Source organism: Phoxinus phoxinus (genome assembly GCF_949152265.1).
Source record: "Phoxinus phoxinus genome assembly, chromosome: 4".
NCBI lineage: Eukaryota > Metazoa > Chordata > Actinopteri > Cypriniformes > Leuciscidae > Phoxinus > Phoxinus phoxinus.
The window spans coordinates 13,714,885-13,742,623 of record NC_136879.1 but is presented as its reverse complement, the minus strand read 5'-3'; the positions used below and the strand labels follow the sequence as shown (position 1 = coordinate 13,742,623).

Genomic DNA, 27,739 nt, shown 5'->3' with positions numbered 1-27,739 from the left:
TTAAAATGGGTTTGCGTTAACGCCGTTAATAACGCGTGGACAGCCCTAATTTAAACTTTAAAAAATGCATGGTTATTGATAAATAAGTAATCAATTATCAATTTAATATTTATAGTGTTGGGCATTACCTGCCGACAGCCGACTAATTAACTGATAGTAAAAATAAAAAGATTCTGAAATAAAACTTATATAACACTCAAAGTAAAATAGAGCTGAAATTTATTACAAAAATAAACAGTATTGACTGATGCATTCAACTTTTAAATGAAATGTATAAATAAAATATATTAATTAAAACATTAATTTTTAATTTGTGTGCGTGCGTGTGGCTATAAGCCTAACCTAGAAACAAGTCATGTGAATTTCATAAGTAACACTTCACAAGTTGTTTACAGCGTTTATTAGTCGTCAGCATTTGATTCCTCTCCGTCTCAAGCCAAAACAAATACCACGAGGCGTGATAGTTTTTATTTCACCTCTAGTAACAAAGAAATGTTTGGAAATATTGTGTAAAACTCCTTATTTTTTGACAATTTTGTATCATTTGCTATCATTAAAGTGTAAATATGCATGGGAATTGTTATGGAAAACAGTCATTTTTGCACAATACTGACCTCCAAACCTTTTGAATAGCAGCCCACACATCTCTTATTGTTAGAGATGTTTACTTATTTATTTATTTATTTTGAATGTTAAAACTGTTGCAAAATAAACTTCTAGATCTAGCAGTTCTTGACTATATTGAAATGATAGGTGGCAGTACTCGTGTTCTTATTGAATAAAGTTGCTGTTTGACAAAACTGATTAGTGATGTGATATGTTGACAGAGATGCTTTGGAGAAAGCCATTGAGGAGTTCACTCTGTCGTGTGCTGGTTATTGTGTTGCCACCTACGTCTTGGGAATTGGTGATCGGCATAGCGACAACATCATGGTTCGCAGTACAGGGCAGGTATGTTGTGAAACCACGTGAATGCTACTTTAAAATGCCATTCTATAGTCCCTTCTGTAGATTAAAATGGTATAAAATTTGGTTATTTTTAGATTGACAAACCGTCTGTGTCTGTGTGTGTGTGTGTGTGATTCAGCTCTTCCACATAGACTTTGGCCATATCCTAGGAAACTTTAAGTCCAAGTTTGGGATCAAGCGCGAGCGTGTTCCTTTCATCCTCACACATGACTTCATCCACGTGATTCAACAGGGAAAAACAGGCAACACTGAGAAATTTGGAAAGTTAGTGACTGGCTTTTTTGTCTAATTAACTTTATCTCTCTCCCTCTTAATGCACAATTCCATTTCTCCTTTTCATCATTTCTTATGATATAGGACACTGATCTAACAGTGCTTTGTATATATGTAGTTTTAGGCAATACTGTGAGGACGCGTATCTGATTCTAAGGAAGAATGGAAATCTGTTCATCACACTCTTTGCTCTGATGCTCACAGCAGGACTGCCAGAGCTTACGTCTGTCAAAGATATCCAGTATTTAAAGGTAAACGGACACGGACAGCGCAGAATTCTCTCTCCTTCAAAGTATAGTACTGAAAATTGTCATTTATTCATTCTCAAACTCTTAAAACCCATGTGAAATGGTCAACGAATGGGGCTGTCAAGCTCCAACAACACTGACAAGCAACAAAATTAATTAATGCTAAATTCCAAATCATACTGTACATATAGATTTGTTTGAGGAAAAGATATTTAACAAGTCAAATCTTGGCTTCCACCCTAGCTTTCCTTGTGCATTATTTATATACATAAAGAAGAAACTGTATTGGTTGTTATGCGTATTGTGAATGCGCCAGGTTTGATCAAGTAAACTGTATGAGAGCTATGCCAAAAGGAAAGATTTTCTGTAAATAATGACTTACATTTTCTCAGTTGCTCACACAAAGCTATCGTATGGCCTCAGAAGAATTGGAATATATAATCTTATATATATCTGCTTCATAGGTCATGACATTGAATACTGATTTAGAAAATATAAGCCACTGTTTGGCCAACTGAGATTAAGGAAAGGTTATGATCATAATTTTGTTGTTATACTACAGCACAACCTGTACATGAGCCGAGGAGCATTTAGGACCGTTTGTTGTTTGCTTTTGGAAACATTGGCATGAGACTTAAGCACAGATTTATATGGTGTTTTTATGGTATTGATATTTCCTTTATGGACCTAGAAAACCACTGGTATACTTCAACTTTCATTGTTTGGAAAAGAGCAGCTTGGATAATCTGTTAATATCTCCTTCCAATAACCTATATTAGTGATCCAAAAAGCAAAAATGAAGTCTTAGCAAAAAACAACACAACTAAAACAACCCATGTGGAAAGCAAATACACAAACCAGGAGTATCGAGTAGGGGGAGGCTGCAGACCTGGAGCCGGTAGATATACGACCCAAACAGTTTTACGCCCCTGGCAGTTTTACGCCCCTGTTGTTCCTGATGCGTCCAGTAGGGGGAGACTTTACAGCAACACGAATTGAGGTTTGTTTTAATCTTCTTCTTTTTTTAAAAATTTATTTATTTATTTTGTATTGCAAATGAAAGGATAACAGTGAGAAGAGGGGAAAAAAAAACAAAAAACAAGGCGGGTATACGGACATCAAAGGAGATTGAATTAGGCTACACAAATCAATACAATATTACAATTTGTACAATTTGTCAATAAAAAATTTGTTTTGCCATTGGATGGTTCTGTCTTTATGCAGATGAAACTTGCCCAGAATTTACCAAAAAGTTCAGGACGATCTGGCTTAAACTTATCTTACCACGTAGGCTATGTAGCAGGACACTGTTTTGTAGCTGTATGACGACCAATATAGAATAGTACAGCAGATATTAAATCGAGGATCCATATGATTACACGGTGTATGTCTAATGGTCTAAATATGGTTAATATCTAAATGTAACTTCATAAATTCACTACAACATATTTCACTTAGTCTCCATATAAAAACCTACGGTAAATAGGCCTATAACTGCAGTAGGTCATATCATTACTTGTCATCATAACACGTAGGCCTAGTTGATCCAACTGTGTATTTTTAAATTTTCAATTCACAAAAACAAATAGTCTTCTGTTCTGTAGGCTGAGTGAAGAGAGTGAACCCCGACTGAATATCTGCATCTATTTTTCTATTTTAATCCGTGCAGATCTATACTGTAGCGATTATATTTAAATGAACAAAAAACACAAAATTGTCAAGTCTATGGACGGGTTATTAATGTGTAAGCGTCGATTTAATTATGTTATTTCGCAGTATATCCCCCTACTTGACGCATCAGGAACAACAGGGGCGTAAAACTGTTTGGGTCGTATATCTACCGGCTCCAGGTCTGCAGCCTCCCCATATAGGGAGTATCTAAACTATTTAATAAACTTGACCAAAAAAACAAGAACAATATGCTAAATAAAGAATAGCCCTCACTGTAGATAAACTTTGTTGATCAACTTTACAGACATTTCACTCATTTCTTGTTATAATCTTCAGTGTGCAAACTTGGCCATGTCACTAAAGAATATACTTTTCTATCTATTTAAAGGTGTAGTTTCAGCAACACTAGTGGGCTAGCGGAAAATGAAAATAAAGCATATTTTCAAACAACCTGACAAATTTCGTGTTTTGCGTGTTGCACTTTCCCCAACTCAAACACAGCTTTTACGGTGCTTGTGAAGGCATATCTCAACAGGTATAAGTAGGCTACTTTCAACATAAGGTCTAACATATTAGGAATACTTTTAGCTGTGTTGCTATGTGTCATATGTAAGCAATTGGTTAGGCCGAATACTGTCTTGAGCAAACGTAAGCATCTCATATAATAAGCCTATTCCAACGTATCCGGCTGACATGACGCGCAACTGTTAAAGGCCGTCTACACTGGACACAGTGTTCAGTTCGTTCTCCGATGTCGCTTGATGTATACCAGGGCCTTAAGTGCCCCCAACTAAGCAAGTCAGAGGCAACAGTGGCAAGGTAACCGTACTCCCATACTAATTAGGAGACAGAATGGCGAAAAAAAACTTGGGAGAAACCAGACTCAGTCGGGGAAGGCAGTTCTCCTCTGGCCAACAAATGAACATGGTATAATTATGGTTCAGGCTGCATCACAAGTCAGAATTCAGATCGGGATCGGTAGCATTCAAATATTCATCCAGTTCCTTTTGCTTGAAGATCGAATTCATCATGCCGGTATGGAGGCAAAGCTGGCTATGGTCTGTGCAGAGGACTTGGTTCTTGTGGTCTCTGCTGAGGATCAGTGCTGATGGCTGTTGTGTCGACAAGGTCTTCGCAGGGGATTGTTTAGACACGGTCTCTGCTGACATTCAGGGCTGTGTTGTGGTAATGTCAAGTGCAGGTCCTCCATCTGATCTGGAAACGGCCCGGATCCGGCTGATTACGGTAACCTCGGGATGTGGATGAGACGGACAGACTAATATTAGCGTTCTTACGATGTAACAAGCACATCTGGTGTTATAGGAAGTGTTCCCGGTTCCGATTGACAGCCTAACAATCATTTAACTAATATGAATAATAGAAATAAATAATCTATAATGTGTATGCCAGGTTAAAGAGATGTAATTTTAGTCTAGATTTAAACTGACCGAACAATTCTAGGAAGACTATTCCAGAGTTTGGGTGCTAAATAGGAAAAGGATCTACCAGTGATATTTATTTATATATATACTGTATATATATATATATATATATATTATCAACTGGCCAGAATTTTGAGATCGCAATAGACGTGAAGGACTATAATGCGTTAAGAGCTCGCTCAAGTACTGCGGAGCTAAACCATTTAGTACTTTGTAAGTAATTAGTACGATTTTAAAATGTATGCAAAGTTTAATAGGGAGCCAATGCAGTGTTGACAGAACCGGGCTAATATGGTCATACTTCCTGGTTCTAGTAAGAACTCGAGCTGCTCAGTAAAGCCTTGATGTCATGAACTAACATTTCTCATTGAGAGCATACGTTTTTGGTCTAGTAATTAAAAATTCAGTTTTTTCAAAATTAAGAAATTACTAGTCATCCCGTTTTTTATATCAACTATGCATTCCATTATTTTTGTGTATTGGTGGGTTTGTAAGGGTGCAAAGAAATATAGAGCTGAGTATCATCAGCATAACAGTGAAAACTAATGCCATGCTTCCTAATGATATCTCCTAATGGTAGCATGTACAGAGTGAACAGCAACGGTCCTAGTACTGAGCCTTGTGGTACTCCATACTGAACTTGTGATCGATATGACATCTCTTCATTTACTGCTACAAACTTATAGTTAGATAAGTATGATTTGAACCATGCCAATGCAACTCCACTAATGCCAACATCATTTTTGAGTCTATTCAAAAGAATGTTGTGGTCAATGGTATCAAATGCAGCACTAAGATCCAGTAATACTAATAGAGAGATACAACCACGCTGATAAGAGCATACCATTTGTAACTCTATTGAGAGCTGTCTCAGTACTATGATAAATACTACTGACTGGAAATACTTTCAGATACCATTTCTTTCTAAAAATGAACATGGTTGTGAGGATACATTCAGCAAGGATGCATTAAATTGATCAAAAGTGACGGTAAATACATGTATAATATTACAAAAGATTAGAACAACATTAACTGCTTTGTGGCAACTGACAAATTAATCAAAATTAACAAGTCATGACCTCAAACCACACATCATCTCACTTTTTATCACCAATTACTATTCTCAAATATATACACAATACTCCACTAATAATAAATTCATTACATTCTCACTGTTAAGAAATACATTTGAATTAAATAAATAATATTAGTTGTAGAAAATTAGCTCAAAAGGGAAATGTGTATAATTAATTATTTCAAATTATAATTGATTATAAATATTTGGATTAGTTTTAGAATTGACTGTAGCAGAATTAATAGTATAATTATTTAATCAGTTCATCCAACGAACACACATCATGATCAGTTATCAATTCTAGGAAATATATTATCTTCCTGGCCAAGAAAGAATAAAATTGTCCTACTGTATAAAGTAGTAGCAGGGTAATGGCATATAGCGAGACTTTTAAGTGACTTTGATTTGTGAGCAGCAAACAGAGACAATAAAGCGTGAATTTAATTAATAATAATAATAATAATACATCACACTTGTATAGCGCTTTTTTGGACACTCAAAGACGCTTCACATGGGGAATAGAACAACACAAAACAAAACAAAACAACAAGGGGTTTAGGGAAAAGCTAGTTTGAGCAGGTGGGTTTTGAGTACTGATTTGAAGTTTGGTAGTGAGTCTGAGTTTCTAATGGATGTAGGGAGTGAGTTCCAGAGGGTGGGGGCGGTGATAGCGAAGGCTCGATCCCCCAAAGTCCGGCGGTTAGTGTGGACGGTCAGAGTAAGGCGGTTGGTGCCAGCTGAACGGAGGTAGCGGGTGGGTTGGTGCTGTTCCAGAAGCTAATGTAGCCAGGTAGCCAATGGAGCTGCTGGAGAACGGGGGTGATGTGTTCTCTTGACCGGGTGTGGGTTAGGAGGCGTGCAGCTGAGTTCTGGATGTATTGCAGTTTTTGTAGTTGATTGGTAGGAAGTCCGTATAGAAGGCTAGTGCTGTAGTCAAGTCTTGAAGTTATGAATGCGTGAATGAGGATTTCAGCTGTTGACAAGGTAAGGGAGGGGCGAAAGCGGGCAATGTTGCGGAGGTGGAAAAAGGATAGTTTAGTGATATGGTTGATGTGTGTTTGGTATGAGAGGGTGGAGTCCATTATGATACCAAGGTTTCGGACAGAAAGGGAGGGGGTGCCAATATGTCCGTCGATAAGTAGAGTAAAGTTCTGAATAGAAGAGAGGAGAGATTTTGGGCCAGTGATAAGGAGTTCTGTTTTACTGCTGTTTAAGAAAATGATTGTCCATCCAGGTTTTAATGTCGGAAATGCAATCGGTGATGGTGAAGAGAATAGCCGGAGAGATGGATTTGGTGGACAAGTAGATTTGGGTATCATCGGCGTAGCAGTGAAAATGGAGTCCATGGTTGCGGATGATCTGACCGAGGGGAAGCATGTAGATGGTGAAGAGGAGGGGGCCGAGCGCGGAACCTTGGGGGACGCCATGGGTGACAGGGGAGGTGTGGGAGTTGCAGTTGTTAACAGAGACAAAATGGTGGCGGTCAGAGAGGTAAGTGGTGAGCCAGAGAAGTGCTGTACCAGAGATGCCAATAGATTTAAGACGATGGAGAAGGACAGTATGGTCTATTGTGTCAAATGCAGCGGAGAGGTCGAGGAGAAGGAGGATGGATATGAAACCAGAGTCGGCAGCAATGAGGAGATAATTTGTGAATTTAAGATGGGCTGTTTCTGTGCTGTGGTGTGGACGGAATCCGGATTGAAATGTTTCGAAGAGTTGAAAGGAGTGGAGATATTGATGGAGTTGTGTGTTGACGGTGCGTAAAATTTTTGAAAGTAACGGGAGATTGGAGATGGTTCTGAAGTTATCCAGATTGTCAGGGTTGAGGCCAGGTTTTTTCAGGAGGGGTGTGATGGACGCAAGTTTTAGCGGGGATGGAACAGATCCAGACGTAAGGGAAGTGTTGATGATGATGGTGATGAGAGGGATGAGGGTTTGTTGACAGGTTTTGAAGAGAGGAGAAGGGATCGGGTTTAATTAACGAAACTATGTGTCACGAATGTGTCATTTCAGACTAAATGTATCCATACTACTTTCAGTATCAGTGAAACAATGGAGGAAGGATCTTATCATCAGGAATTCTGGAAACTAGTCTGCAAAAAAACCATTCAACATAACTACAAATGTGAACACACAACTGATCCAGTAAAAACTCATTTTACACAACACAAGATGATTAAAATGGGACTAGCAACTTCCACTGGAGACAAAAATGCACTCATTGAAATCGTAACATACCGTTAATAAATTTTAGAACGATGTTACCAATAAAGGTTATCAGATTTCTTAAATTAAAAAATCTCTGCTTCATACTCAAATTAATCTCTCTTCAGAAATTTCAGTTCCCCTCCTTCTAACTCTGGCAATCGGCAAGAAAACAATATTACTCAATTGACCATTCGCAAAGACCCCCCCCCCCCCCCCCCCCCCCTTAGTTACTGTCGCTATGTCCGACAAGCTACGCCGCTCTCACACACACCATGTTCTCACGCAGTGAAAAATACATCGCGGAGCAGAGAGGAGACTGACAACACACTGACAGACAGGACAGACCAGGTTACTTTTCATATTAAACATATTAAACAAAGTCTCACCTTTCAAATTTGTTAAATTTTTTTAAATAAATTTAAACAATAAATACCGTTTTGTGTCTCTTTAATGTGTCGTGACAGATCGCTGTAGAGCATCAGTTAAAACTGCTCGTGAACCGATCATCTCTTCCTTCTAGTTCATTTATAGAATCAAATAAACATGAATGAACATAAGAAGAAATGTTGTTTTAACCGCGGAAAGGCGTCAGTACACTCCGCTTCTCAAGTTCAAATCCTCCCATATTTATCTACTAAGGCCCTGTCCCAAATGGCACACTCCGGACTTGTGGACTTCCTCAGAGTCCACACTTTGGTGACGTCATGTAGTGCAGAACTATAGGGCCCTTGGCGTGAGTCCACGAGGGCGCATTGAGAGGTATTTTTGGGACAGACTCGATCGCCACGCTGGAAATAGGAAGACGGTCTGGTTGTTGTTTAAATATTATATTTCTACATTTACATATGATTCAGTAAAGCCCTGACATTCGGTTCTATTTATTTAATGAATCATAATGCGATCGTAGCCTATTATTTAGTGCACTATTTATGTTTATATTAAATATAAATATATATTTATGTTTGAGACATCAACCACTGGTTGATGACCATATGTTTGTTTAAACTGTAGGTAATAACTGGTAAAATGTACACATAGGTCATAAAAACCATAATGATATTTACACTTAAATATTTTCTTCTCATGTTAACGTGAGCGAAAGCTCCTCCCATTCGTTGTCTGATTGGCCTTTCGCAAATTCGCAAGGATTTCTGGGTAGTTAAAGTGCGTGAAGCCTGCATCTATGCGGGCTTCGCGGAAGACCGCTTCAAGGGTACAAAGGGGGCGCTGCTGAGCACACTTCAGAGCGTTAAAATGATGAATGGGACGGTCTACGGACTCGTAGACTCAGCGAGCACGCGCAATTTAAGTCCACGAGACCGAAAGTCCACATGAAGTGCGTCATTTGGGACGGGGCCTAACTCTCCTGACTGCTTTGTCGGACAAAATGGCGGATGGCGAAGTATGATTGGTCAGATCACCTGTTAATCAAGCTCCCTGCGAAGGGTCAAAGGGTAAAAAAAAGACAATTTCAGTCATACGATGCCTTCACATTAGGAGAGATATGCTGCTGCAATTTAGATATCAGTTACAAAGACATACTCAAACATTCACTTCTCTGATCCTTAAACATTAACCGAAGCTAGAATCTAAGTCATGCCTCACGTATGCATTTATATGTGGAAAAACCTTGCACACCCCAGTATGTACATTCCCATTAATCATAAATACAATTACTCAGTAGTATTATTTATGATCTTTATCTTTGTTTAAATGTCTGTTGTGTGCATTAACATCGAATTAGGTCAATGCAGTAACTGTTAAATGAGATGATGATATATGATGGAGTGACAGCAGCTGTATGTTTGTTTTCCAGGACTCTCTGGCATTAGGTAAAACTGACGAGGAGGCCCTCAAACAGTTCCGGCAGAAGTTTGATGAAGCTCTGCGAGAGAGTTGGACCACCAAAGTCAACTGGATGGCCCACATTGTGGCTCACCCTTCATAAACACTAACATCTGGCCACACAAACATCTCTCCAAACTGAAGTCAGGGTTCAGCAAAACTGTTTACTGCAGTAAAACCAGCTTATTTATGATCTTAGGAAATCGATGGCCAAATCGTATGGATCTAAATCATCTTCAGAGGTCTGGAGTCTGCAGGAATCAATGGAAAACTCGGCTTCTACCCGTTTGTTGTGTTGAAAATCGACTGCCTGTGACCATAGTAGACCCGTGCAAAACCCTGACTTGACGTTGGATGCAATTGCCTTACAGAAGGTGACAAAAGAAAGAACTTCTGCATTTTCTTCCTCCACTGAAAAATCAAAAGACAACAAATAACTTCTAGAGGATAGTCTCTCCTTCTGGAGGGAAAGCGGAGTTCCTAAACCTTCAAACATCAAGGCAGGTTTTGGCCATCCAGAAATGACTTTTTTTGTTGTTGTTTTTGTACAACCGTGTTAACGTATCGGGACTTTTGAAAACGGACCAATCAGAGCACAAGCTCAGAGGAAGTGCATCTTATCAGACCAAAAGGAAAACATGTGCCTCACTGCACAAGAAACTTTTTGTTTGTAATTACGTTTTTTTTTTTAACTGTATGTGCCAGACTACTTTATTATGAGAAATGGTCTTAAAAACACTGGAATCATGTGATAGGTATACATATTTTATGAGTTTTAAACATTGTAAAGGTAAAGCACTGTTCCTATATGCCACAGTACTACTTTATGGACAGTCTGGCAGGAATTGCTGTAAAATTTAAAAGACGGATATTTGATTGAGGATCACTTTGAACAAACACCTTCCCAACATCCCTCCTCTCCTCTAGCTTGAGCGGAGCTCGTGTAGTTTGTTGTATGGTGCTAGCCATCAAATATATTCCTTGTCTAAATGTAAGCACAGCATTGTAGCCCAACTTGTTGTTTAATGGGACAGTCCATGAAAATTGCTTGTTTTGGTGCCTGTTAATTTGAGAGGAATTCACCGATTTAAAACTGCATATGCCTGCATTAAGATTTCAAAGGCCTATTTTAGTCAGAATACCTGCACAAAAGACTCAGCGGACCAAAAAGGGGAGGCCGTGACCGCTTCTGTCTACTGACGGCTCAGACGGTAGTGATAATAATGAAAGCACAGACTGCTGATAACCTGCTGTCTCCAGTGCTGCTTTTCTTGTGTGACTCGAGATGTGTAGATGCACTGAGCATGATATTTTTACACTGATTATTATGCGTATGTGTGAATGGGAGGGAAGACTGTGATATAGTGAGATCTTTACGAGCGATGCTGAGAGTTTAGCACCAACATTCCAGAGAATTGTACATTCATTTACTGTGCTTGTTATGGTATATGAGAGAATAAGAGTTCAGATTCGTGTCTATCAAATAAATTACAATTTATACTAGAGCAGGTTGTGCTCCGATATCCATTGGCTCTGCTCCATATGCTATTATGGGATGTGTTGATGCCTTAGTGCAATATGCAGACGTAAACGTGCAACTGTAAACCTGTTATGAGTGTGTATGCGTGTGCACTCGTGCTGCTGTGTGTTACACTGATGATGACCTTTAATACAGGCTTTGCTCTGTCTCGCCCGTTTCATAGAAATTAAAGTTGTTTTCATTGAACTCTTGATCATTTCTGTTTGGTTTGGAAAAAAAGAAATTTGTTAAAATGTAGTTAGAAACATTATACACAGTACTGTGCAAAAGTCTTAGGCATGTTAGTATTTTCACACAAAAAATGGTTTTAAGCCAGTTATATATATCTTTTGCTGTAGTGTGTCAGATCAGTTTACTTTTCCAAACATTAATTTTGCCATTAATTGTAATAATCCGGTGAGATTTTTGTATACACGACAGCCGGTGCTCCACATGGAGATCTGATCTCACCATCATCTGGGATTCCTTGAGGATACAGAACAAACTGAGACTAAATCCAGAAGAACTGTGTCAACGTCTCCAAGACCGTTCATACCGGCTGTTGCACTGTAAAAAAAGATTAGTTGACTCAACTTAAGTCAAGTCATCTTGTTGCTTTGACTGAGTTAATTTAAGTCAACTTATAGTGTCAAGTTTATGCATCAATTCGTGTTTTAAAGTGTTATAAACTTGACACTATAAGTTGACTCAAATTAACTCAAAGCAACAAGAGGACTTGACTTAGTTAAGTTGAGTCAACTAATCCTTTTTTACAGTGTGTGCATACACAAATCTCACTGGATTATTGCAAGTAATGGCAAAAGGAATGTTTGGAAATGTAAACTGATATTTCCTACTGACACACTTCAGACAAATATTTAAATAACTGGCTTTTGCACAGTACTGTAGATGCATAGAAAAATAAATGGTATTTCAAGACTTGAAATCTGTTTCAAAAACTGAGACATCCAAAACTCTGATGACTTTTACCTCACAGAGCTGCGCTGGTATATATGAGGCTGTAAAGTGTTATTATGGAATTATTTTTGCTTCCTAATGCAGATCTTGGATAACCAACTCTTCACTATGCCAACTATAAAGTGAATGTGAAGCTACGTCACGCTGCGGTGCATGCTGGGATCTCTTAAGAGGATCGGCCTCTGCTACTGAAGTTATTACTGAGACCTGCACCTTTTGTTTGCCATTAAATGAAACATTCACCGTCATTCCCCATGGCATCGTTTGCAGGGAAGATTGGGTTTTGCAGAAGTGCAGTCACTGGTTACCATGGAAACAGTCGCTGCTGCTTTAGCCGACACACGGTAGACATGTCCCAATAAAAATACAGTGTGTGTTCAACCAGCTGAAAGAAGTCGAGCCATTTCTTTGGAAACGTTTAAATGTGACTGGAGGTTTATTGTCGTCATTGTAAATGTTTGCTCTCCTATATGGCCACGGAAGGGAATCGGAGATTGCGGGTCACATTCACACACGCTGTTTTTCTTAATATGTATTTATTTCAACACACGACAACCGAAATGAAATCCCTAGAAGCTTGTGAACCGTTTTGTCGTGGCTGCGTGCAAGTTCTGCTAATGCAGAAGCCGATGAACTGTTAGTCATACTCGCAAAAGTGATGTTAAACCAGACAAAACACAACCCCAAATCAAAAGTGGAGACATTGTCAAATTTAATCAAATCTGAAATGTGTTATTTCTCTTCCAACTTTATTTAACTGACAGAAGTACAAAGAAATTTGCCCAATGTTTTTGTAAATATAAACAAATTCTTATTTTGATGGCTCCCAAAAGGTTGTGACAGAGGCATGTTTACCACGGTCACATCACCTTTCCCTCTCATTACAGTTTTTAAATGTTTGGGAATTGACTAATTGTTGTAGTTTAACATGTGGCATTTAGTGCAATCTCGCCCGACACGAGACATCTGCTCAACATCTGGCCGTCGTCGTCTGATTCTCCTTTTCGTGACGGGTCATGTTCAACAAAGAGGCCGATCTGGACTGCAGTCGGAGTCAAGCACATCTACTGTACTGTAGAGTTCCTCCGAAGCCGCTGTTGGAGCCTGTGAGGAATGAGGCCTGGCTTCGTCTTGCTTCCCTGGAAAGATGTACAATCCTAACATACACCTCCAGGTCAACGGTACCTTCACACAATGCGAGTCACACACACCACGGCAGATGTTTGCTCTTGCCTGTCACTGATGAAAGTCTGGATGGTCTTTGGGACAGAGAACTCAATGTCTGCTGGACTCATGGGACCACAGCACACATGTCCATCTGAGATGAGCTCGCCGGCATCTCCACATATATAACCGATGTAAAGCTTTCTCCTCGTGTAACCGAGATTCAAGTGGCATTTTTGTGGCTGTATTTATCAGAGTGGCATGACGGTTTCTCATGCAATGTTGTCTGAGGGGTCAAAGGTCACGCACATTCAACAGAGGTCTCCTGCCTTGCTCAACACAGACTGAGATTTCTCTGGATTCCCTGAATCTTTTCACAATATTATGTATGGTAGATGACGAAAGACCTAAATGCTTTGCAATCTTACATTGAGAAATGTGATTTTTGAATTGTTGGATAATTGTCTCATGATATTTTGCACAAAGTGATGAGCCATCTTTAAGTGTGAAAGGAGCATCTCAGTCTTTGCAAGCAATCACGATCCCTTCACATATTACCAATTCACCTGATCGTGGACGGTTTCAAAAGACTTGGACTTTAACTTGGATATGGGAACTTTTCAATTGAATTTGACCTCCGTCCCAACTTTTGTCAAAATCAAAGTTTGTTGATATTTACAAAATATAGGTTGGCCAGTTAAATAAACATTAGACAGAATTAACAAATCACAGATTATTGTTATTTTTTTACATTTAACAAAATGTCTCAACTTTTCTTGATTTGGGGTTGTCAAAAACACTGTGCAATGTGATGATTATGTTATTGAGTGATAGATAGGCAGTGGGTTTAATCAGACATTATTAATATTTGCTATCCAGCATCGTCCCTTATGAAAACTGTCCATGGTTTTGACAAAAAAAAAAAAAAAAAAAACATTTTAATATAGTTTAACCATGGTAAAATGAACCATGGTTTTGCTACATTAACCATAGTAAGCCTATTTGTAGTAAAACTGTGATTATACAAATGGGAATCAATCCGCCATAAACCATGGTTAATTTTCACCCCCTTAACTTGCCAACCTTAACTTTTATTTATTTAACAATAAATTAAATGCGCAACATTTTAATTGGATTTGCATTGAAATATACAGTTAGAGATGCATGTAGTTCATCCAAACATGAACATTTCGCCCTAAACCTGTATGAGTTTCTTCTGTTGAACACAAAAGAAGATATTTTGAACAATGTTGGTAACCAAACAGTTGATGTTCCATTGACTTCCATTGTTTCCTTTTTTTATATTATGGAAGTCAATGGGAACCAGTAACTGTTTGGTTACACTAAATAAATAAAAAACTTCAGTTCATTTGCTGCCTTAAAGTTTTAAGTACAATCAACGTGGCTCAAGTTGGCTGTATAAGTAATTTCAACTTAAATTATATTAAGCTGACATTTTTTGTTGAATTTTGTATAGCTTGTAAAAAATAGCTTAACTTATTTTAATGAGATAAAATCATGTTATCATGTTTACAGTGCCCACATTTTCCAAAATATCTTCTTCTGTGTTCAACAGAACAAAGAAACTCAAAGTAAATGATGACAGAATTGTCATTTTTGGGGGAACTTCCTTTAGATTTTTTATTATATTTCAGCAGAGGTGTCAAGTAACGAAGTACAAATACTTCGTTACATTACTTAAGTAGAAATTTTGGGTATCTATACTTTACTTGAGTAATTATTTTTCAGCCGACTTTTTACTTCTACTCCTTACATTTTCACGCAATTATCTGTACTTTCTACTCCTTACATTTTAAAAATAGCCTCGTTACTCCTATTTCATTTCTGCTTGTTTTCATTCCCACTTGTTTTCATTCTGGACTCGTCGTTCAAAAAATGGCCAATTATACTACAATAGATCTGAGTCCCGCCTCCTGAACACACATCGCTAAACTGATTGGCTTTGTGTTTTCTTTCTAACTTGTGAGAGGCTGTCCGCGCGGCGCGCTGTAGTGCTAGTTAACTTACATTTGGTTTGTGCGAAGCGGCAAAACTCCTCCGAAGGAAACCTACTGTAGATGCGGTAAGCGAGGGAGAAATCAACAGTTTTGTGCTCAAGAATACGGGGCAAATCGCGTCAAATATTGCTTTGGGGACAGCCGTTTTTACAATATTGCCTACTGTATGACAATCGCGGGATAAGTGGCAAACATAATCGTTAGTGTGTGTGTGTGTGCGTGCGTGCGCGCGTGTGTGTGAGAGAGAGAGGTGAGAGAGAGAGGTGAGAGAGAGTGTGTGCGTGTGTGTGTGAGAGGGAGACTGAGTGTGTGTGTGTGTGTGTGTGTGAGAGAGAGAGAGAGAGAGAGAGAGAGAGAGAGAGAGAGTGTGAGAGAGAGAGAGAGAGTGAGAGTGTGTGTGTGTGAGAGAGAGAGAGAGTGTGTGTGTGTGTGTGAGAGAGAGAGAGAGAGAGAGAGAGAGAGGAGAGAGTGTGTGTGTGAGAGAGAAGAGAGAGAGTGTGTGTGTGAGAGAGAGAGAGGAGAGAGAGTGTGTGTGTGAGAGAGAAGAGAGAGAGTGTGGAGAGAGAGAAGAGAGAGAAGAGAGAGAGAGAGTGTGCGTGCATGTGTGTGTGTGAGAGAGAGAGTGCGTGCGTGTGTGTGTGTGTGAGAGAGAGAGAGAGAGTGTGTGTGGGAGAGAGAGAGTGTGTGTGTGCGCGCAACCATTATAGTGTCAAAATATCCCCACAAAGATGGCAATATCCGAAATCCTTATATGTGGCTGAAACAGGTATACCTGTTATACAGCTATAGCCTAGTCTAGTGCCTCACAAGTTTTTTCAACATTTACATTTTAATATATATAACATTATAGTCATTATGGCCTTAGATTTTTTTTTTGGTTTTTTTTGAGGAGGTGGGGTGCACTATAGGCCCCTTTGGCGCGGTCTAAGCTTTTGTCCTTAATGGCATTTTTTGCCTTGCATTACTTTTACTTTTATACTTTAAGTAGTTTTGAAACCATGTACTTTTACACTTTTACTTGAGTAAAAAGCTTGAGTTGATACTTCAACTTCTACAGAAGTCATTTTAAACCCTAGTATCTGTACTTCTACTTGAGTAATGAATGTGAATACTTTTGACACCTCTGTATTTCAGGTACAGAACAACCAGTGACTCTTTATACAACTAACATTTAAGGAGTTTATTCACATTTTACAGGGACCTGCACACAAGTGTTCAAAAAAAAAGAAGATATATATATATAGGCTACAGTATAATAAGAATATCCTTTGACTTGTGAGACTGGAAATGCCGCGCTGAATCATATTATTAATTAAATTTAGAGTTTAATTAAAGATATTTATATCAAAGTAACATATCAATGTGCTTTCATTCGTCCACTGGATTCTCATGAAAAGGGCACAAACACCCTTTACCTAAGTAAACTATCCCTGATTTGCCTATTATTACTGTAGTAAAAAATCTAAAGGTGAAAAGGGGGTAATTCTTTATGCACTCATTGCACTGTATACAGTGAGACTGGGAAAACTCACGTTCTGCTCTCCTTCTAATCTACACCATCGACTGCACTGCAAAACAGCATCTTCCGAATCCGAGCTCCTGAAGTTTGCGGACGACGGTCACTGGCCTCATCCAGGATAACGACGAGTCTCACAGATAGGAGGTCCAACAGCTGAATTAAATGTATTTGTTTCACAAATGTATTTATTTTCAGTTTTGAGTTGATTTTCAGTTCTGATCTCATTTTGTCTATCTGGAAAATAGTGATCTATGACATTGTATTATGTTGAATATCAAAGTTGTTTGTGTCTAACAATGGGACATTTAATAAGAGTAGAATATTTATTTTTCATTTTATTTCATGTAAAAAAAAAAACGTTCTGTTGTTAATAAAAGTTCATTTTATTTGCATCTCAACTCAAGCTCAGTGCTTTATTGTCAAATGTGCATTTCCAAGAAATAAAGTAACATTATTAGTAACTGCACTTATTAATGCAAAACAAAAGTACTTTGCATTACCTTTATGATTAAATCAGTTGCTGGCACCATGCAGTGCTACTGCTCTTTAGTGTTAGTCTGGAGCCCTTTAAAAGCAAACTTAGTGCATGTGCATAAACTGTTTATTCAAGATGTTTTCATGCTCACTGTCTCTATTACTGAAATACCATTTCGGTGTCTAAGGGTGTGAGCAAGTCTTATTATGAGGGTGTGTCTCCTCCTGTGGCTGGCGTTATACAACACCCAATGTGTCAGTCCAGGTCCAAACCTACTGTCTATGGTCAGAACTACGAAATAGCGTAACAGAAGAGATCCGTATCCTACACACAGTACCAGAAAAATACAAAACAGTTCACTTAAATAAAATTATTAGTGTGCCAGTAAAGCAGCGTAAAACGCACGTAGTTACGTATTTTATTTTTATTTTTTATTTTTTTTGCTGTATTAAATTAGTACATTTGCACTCGGAATAACGAATAATATTTTCTCTTCATATAGAGTAGACACGGTACCGTTGTTTTGAACTTTATATGATTTCTACACTTTCCACGACATAACGTCAGCGTGGGGTTCCACGTGAGGCGCCTTGGCGGTTTACATAAAGAGACTGGCGGAGCCATTCACCAATGAGCGCGCGTTGACGTCACTCGGTGGTGTTTTCCATGGGAACCCTTGTGCACCAGCCAATGGGAAGTAGAAGGGGAGGGGCCAGAATTCAGGTCAGAGCGCGAGCCACTCCTGTCTCAGAGTGAATCGGGAACGGTGAAGAACTGTATATACACACTATGTCCCACTCTGACAAGAGTAACCCGGGAAAACATTGATACCAACAAATTCCTGGGATAAAACGTGGATAGAGCGTGCTCTTGCAGGTTTGTGACTTTATACTACTTATTTTGTTAACATCATAGACGTTCAAAAAGTGTTGCATAACTACTCGGGTAACGCTACTGCGCATGCGCGGGTACTTTAAATCGTTTTGTTTTGTGTAGTCTTCTTATATTTTTGGGGTGTACTGATTATAATACAATATATATATACAATATTATACGGGTTTTCCGTATTCCTGCGTGTATGCCATTTAAGAACAGCTGTAAATCGATGGGTAACGGTAACGGTGGTGGCACGACTTTTACATAACTGTGTCAGTGTACCGTGCAGTGCATTGCAGGTCAACGTGTTTTTAGTCCACGTAAATTGCAGTCTATATCTCTAAGATAATTAATGCATGCAACTACAAAAAAAAAAAAAAATTTGTATCTTTTTTTTTTTTTTTTTACATTCCCACGGTAAAAATTACAAATAAAATGTTATAAAACCCATCATGTCTTTCACAATATATTTTATTCCTTTTATGAGCACTTCAGGCTCTGAACAAAACGCATGAAGAATGATTAATAAAGCCAGTGAGAATTTGCTGTACATTAATTAATACAGTCGTGTGTGTCTGTATCACCCTGCCATTAACTAATGTTAATTAAAAATTATTATAAAAGTGGTGTATTCAAGCCTTTTCATGTATTTTGAATAAATAAAATGATTCAGACAGAAAAGTGAACATCATGTTATTGACTCTCATTATTTCAGTTTTATTAGCCAAAGATAACATGAGATTAATTAATGGCTTCCATAATCAATAAATATAATTATTAATTTGTTTGCCTTATCTTACCATATGTCTTTTTCTCAGCTACAACAGTATAATGGGATCAGGGGAGCTTTGACCTGTAAAGCTTGACCATGTCCATGTCAGGTGAGCCCGAGCCGAAGCACTACATGTACAGGGGCGCGTTTGAGGAGGGCGAGCCGGAGTCCCCGTGTGTTTCCATGTCTCACATGCACCGCATGGGTGAAGCCTCTGCCGGGAGTGACAGCAGTCATGACCCACACACCTCTCCCAGACCTCAAACACAGATGCATGATGACATGGAGATGGGTGGAAATGGCTCCAGTGGAAGTGGCACAGAATCTCACAGTAATGAATCTCACAGTAATGAATCGCACAGTAATGAATCGCACGGTAATGAGTCTGTGGGGAGTTCCAGTGGAAACGGAAAAGATTATGGAACCATGGCATCCTCTGGTAGTAACAAGAGGTGAGATGCATTCAGTGTTAACGCCTTAAAGGTGCTGTAAAGTGAAATCGACACCCAAACAAACACACCCCTCCCTTCATTGCTCCGCCCCCAAAGTAGCAAACACACTATGCAACACAGCTGGCGCATCAGACAGCTCACGCAAGTATGGATGAATTGGCTGTGATGCAACATGTCTTGATAATAATGCCCTGACCTCTTGTCAGAAATTCTCCAGTCGTTTTGTGTCTCACTGAAATGTGTTGTTCTCATCACCTCTTTTCTTCTATAGCTCAAACTCTCAAAGTCTTTCCCCTCCGAGTAGCAACAATGCGTTCAGCCTGATCAGTTCAGAGCAAGACAACCCATCAACCAGCGGCTGCAGGTAACACCGCCACAGTCATTAAATAGCTATACGATACAAACACTTAAGTTGACCAGCTCCTCTTTTTGACTGGTGAGGGAGTCTTAATTCCTGTTTTACATTGTAAAACATGCAGTGACCCCTTTAAGTATCACAGTAGGGATTAATAACCGTGTCATTTTGTGTGTGTTGTCTCTGCAGTAGTGAAGAGTCAGCAAAGGCTAAGACTCAGAAGGAGCTTTTTATGTCCCTAAAAGAGCTGAAATATCACCTCCCTCCCGACAAGCGCAGCAAGGGCCGGGCGAGCACACTTCACACTCTCAGATACGCCCTGCGCTGCATCAAACAAGTCAAAGGTCAGACAAGCACAAACAGATTAATTTCTGCAGTTTTTCTGTGTTTGTGAATGCATATGTGTAAGCTTGGCATGTTTTTCTTTGTTTCTGCAGCCAATGAAGAGTACTATCAGATGCTTATGATCAATGACAGTCAGCCCTCCGGTCTGGACGTACCCTCATACACCATCGAAGAAGTCAACAGTATTACCTCAGAATATACACTCAAAAATGCTGTGAGTTGCACACACAAACACACACACACACACACACACACACACCTTTAAACGGTTCTTACTTATGTGCTCAGCATATTCAACTCTCTGCAAGCATAATTTTGAGTAAAGCTAATTGTGCCAATGTAAAAATCAGTTAAAACACAATAATAGTCCTAGACTACATGTGATGGACTGCATATGCAGAACCCAGATTTATATATAGCCGCGTTTCCATTACAGATTTGCGCATCTAAATATCGATAAAAAACTATTGCGTAATGACGGCGTTTCCATTAACTGTTGTTATGCGACTAAAACGTAAATTTTTCCTCTCGCAATAAGTAATTACAAAAATCATGGCAACGGGTGTTAGTAGGTTTATGTATATGCCAGCCATTAGTTTACTTTTTTTTTTAAATGCAATTATATTATATTTCTTTGTTGTTTAGAATCCAGCATTTCCCGTCTTTTATGAGTTTAATAAAGAACTCTGTCTCGTCTTCTGTCCAAACATACCGCGTCATCTTTAAAGAATGATAGACTTTTACGTACAAATGTGCGTAAATGTGCAAAAACCACTGTTTCCATTGCAGTTTTGCAAAATATTCTTATTTTCGAATTGCCTGAAAAACCGCATCATGCGAGCGTAAAAACTTTTTTGGGGATATTTGGGAGTTTTTTGCAAATTGACGTGTTTCCATTGGGCGTATTTTCAATTCGCAATTTCAATTTGCACAACTTTAAGGGTAATGGAAACGCGGCTTAACATACAACAGTGTTATTACTCTAAAATAAGACTTGTTGGGAAGTATTGTATCATTTCTATACAATCATTTTTATAAAAAATTTGGTTTAAGTTTCATGTTTATAATTTTTGCATATTGGTGGTTTAGTTGAACTTGATAGCTGGACATTAGTTGGGGACATTACATTTAACATTTAATTTAATTTTCAACAAAAATATTGATCTGTCTGCATTGACACTATTATATGAGAACTGAACTGAGCTGGACAATGACATCACAGTTTTCTCCAGAGCAGCTATATATATAAATGAACTAAAATAATAACACTTTTACAACAAAAGTGAAACATCACTGAACTCACTTAAGCTGGACTGTGACGCTATGTTCTTCTGTTTCAAACTTTGTTGCATTATTTTCCTGTTATCTCTGTAAAGCTGCTTTGAAACAATCTGTATTGTAAAAAGCGCTATATAAATAAATGTGACTTGACTCATTATGTGACAGAAGAACACAAACGCAATGTCTGAAACTGTTTTTGTGTGTGAAGGATATTTTTGCAGTTGCGGTGTCCCTGATCACGGGGAAGATTGTGTACATTTCGGAACAGGCTGCAGGGATCTTGAACTGCAGAAAGGATGAGTTCAACGACAGAAAGTTTGTGGAGTTTCTGGCTCCTCGTGACGTCAGTGTGTTCTACAGTTTTACAACACCATACAGGCTTCCATCTTGGAGCATGTGCACCGGGACAGGTCAGTCTACCAGTGCGTAGTGCACTGGACTGATTTAAACTACTGTAGTGCTGTCAATCGGTAAAAAAAACACCGAATTAATCACACGTTTTTTCTGTAATTAATAGCAATTAATTGCACCTAACATTAACATTTTCCATATATTTTTATATTTTAATACATAATTACACATGTCCAAATCAATGCATAGATTTGCATTTAATGTGTGTGTGTCCTAATGGTCTGGTGGTGGAGTATTTGTTATGCATGCCAGAGGTTTTGAGTTCTAATCTGCCCTTGTATATTTTTTATTTATTTTTGTCATTAAAGCCAAATAAGTTCATCAGGGATTGTATATCAAGGCTTTGTGTGCATTTTGTTTTGTGATTTTACCGAAAATTGTGTCTCTGCAATAGCAATAGCGTTAGATTGAAGCGTTAGTCCGTGTGAAGACTGATAACAGCAGCAACGAACACTCAGACAGATATGCCCTATAACACAAGCGAATTAAATTAATACACTGCTACTCAACTCAAGATGTTTCTTTTTTATTGGGATCTGTATCTGTGGTGTGACATGTTTCAAAAAGTGGTGGCGACAATATCGACAATGGCAAAAATGACCCCTATGTAACTACTGCTACTGATATCTCTGTTAAAATCATTTTTTCTCAGTTTCTGCGGATGAAATGAGTACTTATAGCCATTCAGTATTACTGTATAAATTGAAAGCCATCATTTTTCATATTTAATTGGCTTTATATAATATAACATTTTTTTAATTTAAGTGAACTTAAAACAGTCTTTACATAAACTGATTATAATAAATGGCACATTTAGCTGTGCCTAATATAGCAGGGCTCAACGCTGAGGATTGTTTTCTACTGGCCTGGGGTCCGTTCTTCCTACATGGATTACTCAATAAGCTGGATTTCATTGTTGACGATTTGACATGATAAAGGATTGTTAGGTTTTTCAAAGCTCATCCTGGAGTTGCTGTCATAGCAACAGGTCCGTAAGCTCAAACCTGCCCGGAAGCAGCTTATTTCATGTAAACAGGATTAGATTGAGTGTTGTTGAGTGTCAAGATTGCATCTTTTAAAGTGGAGGTGATACTTAAAGTCTGTCCCAGCCACTGCTACTTTCTTACAAGAGTACCCTATTGAACCAGGGACAATTATAATGACATTTTGACATAAGTATGTCTGTTTTTGTCCATTCAAGCACAAGATGCAAAAGAGAACTCAATTCGACACTGGCGCACAATCCGAGAGTCAGTTTACTGTGCTCACGTTTCGGTTTACAAAACATTGAAACAACATAAAAATATAAATGTATACATAGCCAGTGACAAACAAAATACATACATACAATTGTAATCAAAATTATTCAACCCCCATTGCAAATCAGGTTTATTGGCAAAATGACTTTCTGCTGTTTGCAATAAACAAATCAAACAAAAGTAATTGAAATCGCTCAACACAACAAATGTTTCAAGTGGTTTCCCCAAATTCAACTGAAAATGCAACTGTTAATTACTTCTGCAGTCTCAAAATTATTCAACCCCCTGATTGTGACTCCCTCACAACAGCACATATCTGCCAAACAGGTGTTGTGTCACCCCCAATTTCCACAAACTGCGGAACGGCTGCGGATCCGCTCCGGAACGGCGGCGGAGTCAATAGGTTTCCATTAAAGTCAATGTGTGTATTTTCACGAACTGCGGAACGGCTGCGGCGATCCGCAGCCCTCCGGAGCATATACACAGAGCTTCTATTTTTGCCGGATGCCGCAGCCATTCCACAGCAATTCAGCACAGGGCAGATTGTGCGGGACAGGTTATATCGCACAATCATACGTGAATCTTGTGGGTCCCCTGATTTCAGCTGTCAGTCATGCTGGCAACTAGCCGTTCCACATCAAATCCGGACCTGGTGAGTATTGAAGGACGGCGGAGCACGGAGCCGACACGCAGCGGAGCCGATCCGCAGTTGGTGGAAATCCGGGGTCAAGCACACCTGATGCAACTAATCAAGGGCTTCATTAGTTGCACCAGGTGTGCTTGAGCTAGAACACATGAAATATCTGAACTGGCTAAGTTTGTTGAGTGTCATGTTTGACTGCATGTTGGAAATATGGCGAAGTCAAAAGAATGGTCCAAAAAGTTAAGAGAAGATATCATCGCCCTTCACAAACAAGTTACAGGATACCAAACGATAGCGAAGGCACTATATGTTCCTAGGAAGCAGAGTTTGCAAGTTCAAAGTTAAAGGAACAGTGGTTACGCTACCTGGACGGGACAGAAAAAGGCAGATATCAATGGCTGCAAACCAGATTTCTGAGAAGGCAGATAAACCCTTGAGTGACTGCAATAGACCTGCAGCCAGACTTTGGTGGCCACGGGCATTGAGGTTTCAGCTTGCACAGTAAGGCTCGTACTAAACGCATGCCAGAACTCCAAGACGTACACCACTACTGACTCAAAAGCACAAGAAAATGTGGCTCAATTTGCTCAAAATCATATAAATAACCCATGAAGATTTGGGATTTTGTTCTGTGGAGCGATGAAACAAAACTGGATCTTTTCGGCTCTATGGATCAGCTGTATGTCTGGAGGAAGAAGAATGAAGCATATGCTGAAAAGATCACTCTGTCTACAGTTCAGCATGGTGGTGCTCGGTGATGCTCTGGGGCTGATTTGCATCCCCTGGCACTGGAGACCTGCTGCGTGTGGAAGTCAAGAGGGATTCTTTGAAGTATCAGGAAATACTAATTGTCATGCTGTCAGTGAGGAAGCTGAAGCTTGGGCGTCGTTGGACCTTTGGCCAACAGGACAATGATCCCAAGCATACCCATTCCACTAAGGCTTGGTTGCAGAAGAAGCCCTGGAAGTTTCTACAGTGGCCATCAGGTACTGACTTGAACCCCTTAGAAAATCTCTGGTGGGATTTGAAGAAGGCGTTTGCAACACGCAAACCCAAGAATATTACCGAACTGGAGGCCATTGCTCATGAATGAGCTGAGATTAGTCAGAGACGCTGCCAGAAGTTGGTGTCTCGTTTCCAGCAGGTCATAACAGCAAAAGGCTAAGTACTAAAAATGTTTGCCATGAAGGGGGTAAATAATTTTGAGACAGCAGAAGTCATTAAAAGTTGCATTTTCAGTTGAATTTGGAGAAACCACTTGAAACATTTGTTGTGTTGAGCTATTTCAATGACTTTTGTTTGATTTGTTCATTGCAAACAGCTGAAAGTCTAAATTTTGCCAACAAGGCTGATTTGCAATGGGGTGGGGTTGATATAAATCCTATTTAAATCCAAACAGCGACTTTTTTTTTTTTTGGCCTGGCAGTATATATATATATATAGTAATATATATGATAAAATAGCAGCAAAATTAACAGTAATTCCAGTGAAGGTCTTGAATCCAACAAATCTGAAACACTTATTTGAGGTCAAGTATGTTAAAAATGATATCTTGGTTTGTTCTTCAAATAGTTCTCTCTAAACACAAGATCAAGGTTCCTCTTGTGGTCATCCACTTTTTCAGTGATCCTGGTTATGCATATTTTCCCCATTATTTTTTTCCCCCAAAATCTTCGGCTCAATCTTGAGCCAAATCAACCAGCTCTGGTTTGGAAGAATCACGCCTTTACAACATTTGGTTTGATGTCAAACTAGTTTTTAAAAACTAGTTTGATTAAAACAATTACTCAAATAACAAAACTGTTTTAAACACTTACACAATCTGGCTTTAGTATATGGTTGTGTCTGTGAGGAAACAGGTAGAGGGAGTTTTCCTCATTTATTTACTCTCTTTATCTCTCTCCGTTTCTTTCACATTCATTCTGATAACATTCATCTCTTTCACTGTTTTCCAGAGTCGTCATCCACTGAGTTCATGCAGGAGAAATCCTTTTTCTGTCGCATCAGGTCAGAGAAATTTATGATAAGTGTTTATAAATATTAGTGCAAAAGTAATGTTTAACACTGTCATTATTTATTAGATTTATTACATACATATTACATACATATATAGTGTGATATGTTTGAAATATAGGCTATCTGATGCATATTGCACACTGCACTGTGGCTGTATTTCGATATTATTGGCTGGCTAGTATGTTACTTAAGAGTTGCGTTGCGCAGTTTTTTTTATTAATGCACCAGGAAACAAAGTTCTATTTTCAAGGTACTGCTTCATTAAAGGATTAGTTCACTTTTAAAATGAAAATTCTGTCATCATATACTCAACCTTAAGTTGTTTCAAACCTGTATGCATTTCTTTCCTCTGCTGAACACAAAGGAAGATATTTATAAGAATGTCAGTCACCAGACAGTTTCTGGTTCCCATAGACTTCCATAGTAGGAAAAAAATATACTATGGAAGTCAATGGGAACCAGAAACTGTCTGGTTACTGACATTCTGAGGAAAGAAATTAATACAGGTTTGAAACAACTTAAGGGTGAGTATATGATGACAGAATTTTCATTTTGAAAAGTGAACTAATCCTTTAAGAGCTTTAAAAGAAGATATCACTGAACATCATGATGAAATGGTGCCCTTCAATTCTTTAAAAAATATTTAAGAGGCACTTAGCCTGCACTTTACCTGTCAATCAAATGGTCTTTTCCTATCTAAGGGCCAGATTTACTAAACAGAAAATTAGCGTGAGACCAAAATCCCAAAGAAGCGCAGATGGGAGTGTCAAATTCTGCCGGTAATCTACTGACAATGTGCTAAATTAAAGAACACAGCAACTGCCTTGCTCAAGTCAAGTGCACCTCAGTCATTTCCTGCCGGTATTGAGAATCAAACCCGCAACTTCGGTCAAAACAGTGGAACAGGTCGGACTCATCATCTGACAGCAATAGTCAAAGTGATTATGTCTAAATGAGACCATAAATGATGTTGAAAATATGTCCACAATGGCCACATTTGAACTAGTTTTTAACCTTGTACGAAGGTTCGATGAACGTCTATATCGGACGTGCAGAACACGTCAAAAAAAGACGTCATAAAAACTTTAATTCTGGCTCCTCAGTGGACGTCTTTTCAACGTCCGACTTTTGTGAAAAAGACATTGAAAAGACGTCTTTTGGACATCAAATGCGCACTTACTAGACCATTTCATTCTAGCATTTAATGCTGAGGAGGAGTCTAGCATGCACTAGAAGGACACTTGCCTCACTAGGATAGAGCTTTTCATTTGAGAATCACCCACAATCTACCAAAAGCAGCACAAATGAACGTAGATTCGCAAACAAGCAGAGCCGATGATAATCAGGTGCGGGTAATCTACTAACAAAACAGGAACAGAAAATAGCATGGCGTGGCAAACGACATGTTCGGATAACGTCTTCCTCTGGTGTTCCAAATAAATGAACACGAGTGGAGAAAGTTATCTCCCTTCTACCACACGCTCCCTGTTCAGTGTCTCCTCCTACAGCAACGCAGCATTTCAAGCGCATTTTTTGGCGTTAAACAGTGGCACAAATACCAGTAAACTGACTACCGCAAAGTCGCAAACCTAGTAAATTACGTTTAATTACTCTCCTCCCAAAAATGTGCATCTGAAAGGGAAACTCCTAAAAAGGCATATGCATAAGGTCAGCTGCCAGACTTTAGTAAGTCCTAAAAGTCGTTTTTTTAAAGCAAAAAGAGCGTTTGTGTTGGCGCAAATTGTTAGTAAAATCTGGCCCTGTTGTATTAAGATGTGAAGTAAAACAGAGTTATTATTTTGTTTGTCAAAAGTCTAGTGACGCAAGACTTGGTTTAAAATTATCTTTAAAATGTGTTTATGTGTTTTGCTGCATTCATGTCATAATTACCGTAGTTTCGAGAAGACAACATTTGACATTATATC

General features: G+C 38.8%; 2 protein-coding genes across 7 annotated transcripts in view; both read left to right on the top strand.

The window, feature by feature from the left end:
- pik3cb (phosphatidylinositol-4,5-bisphosphate 3-kinase, catalytic subunit beta) overlaps positions 1-11,236 on the top strand; it is a 72,871-nt gene extending 61,635 nt beyond the window's left edge. For all 4 annotated transcript variants that reach the window (XM_079609001.1, XM_079608998.1, XM_079608999.1 and 1 more), the window contains 4 exons: positions 828-951; positions 1,088-1,233; positions 1,361-1,493; positions 9,703-11,236. In XM_079609001.1, the coding sequence (XP_079465127.1) occupies positions 828-951; positions 1,088-1,233; positions 1,361-1,493; positions 9,703-9,834 (535 nt within the window). In that variant the 3' untranslated portion in view covers positions 9,835-11,236. The remainder of the gene's footprint in view (positions 1-827; positions 952-1,087; positions 1,234-1,360; positions 1,494-9,702) is intronic.
- Positions 11,237-18,150: 6,914 nt separating this feature from the next.
- The window catches only part of LOC306997603 (period circadian protein homolog 2-like), a 28,462-nt gene continuing 18,873 nt past the window's right edge, over positions 18,151-27,739 (top strand). For 2 of the 3 annotated variants that reach the window (XR_013797401.1, XM_079610948.1), the window contains exons 1-7: positions 18,151-18,280; positions 19,099-19,504; positions 19,776-19,868; positions 20,049-20,203; positions 20,297-20,418; positions 21,694-21,895; positions 25,754-25,805. Coding sequence is in view for 2 of the 3 variants with exons in the window: in XM_079610948.1 (XP_079467074.1) it covers positions 19,149-19,504; positions 19,776-19,868; positions 20,049-20,203; positions 20,297-20,418; positions 21,694-21,895; positions 25,754-25,805 (980 nt within the window). In the remaining variant the exon portion in view is untranslated. The remainder of the gene's footprint in view (positions 18,281-19,098; positions 19,505-19,775; positions 19,869-20,048; positions 20,204-20,296; positions 20,419-21,693; positions 21,896-25,753; positions 25,806-27,739) is intronic. The other variant, XM_079610949.1, reaches the window with a different exon arrangement.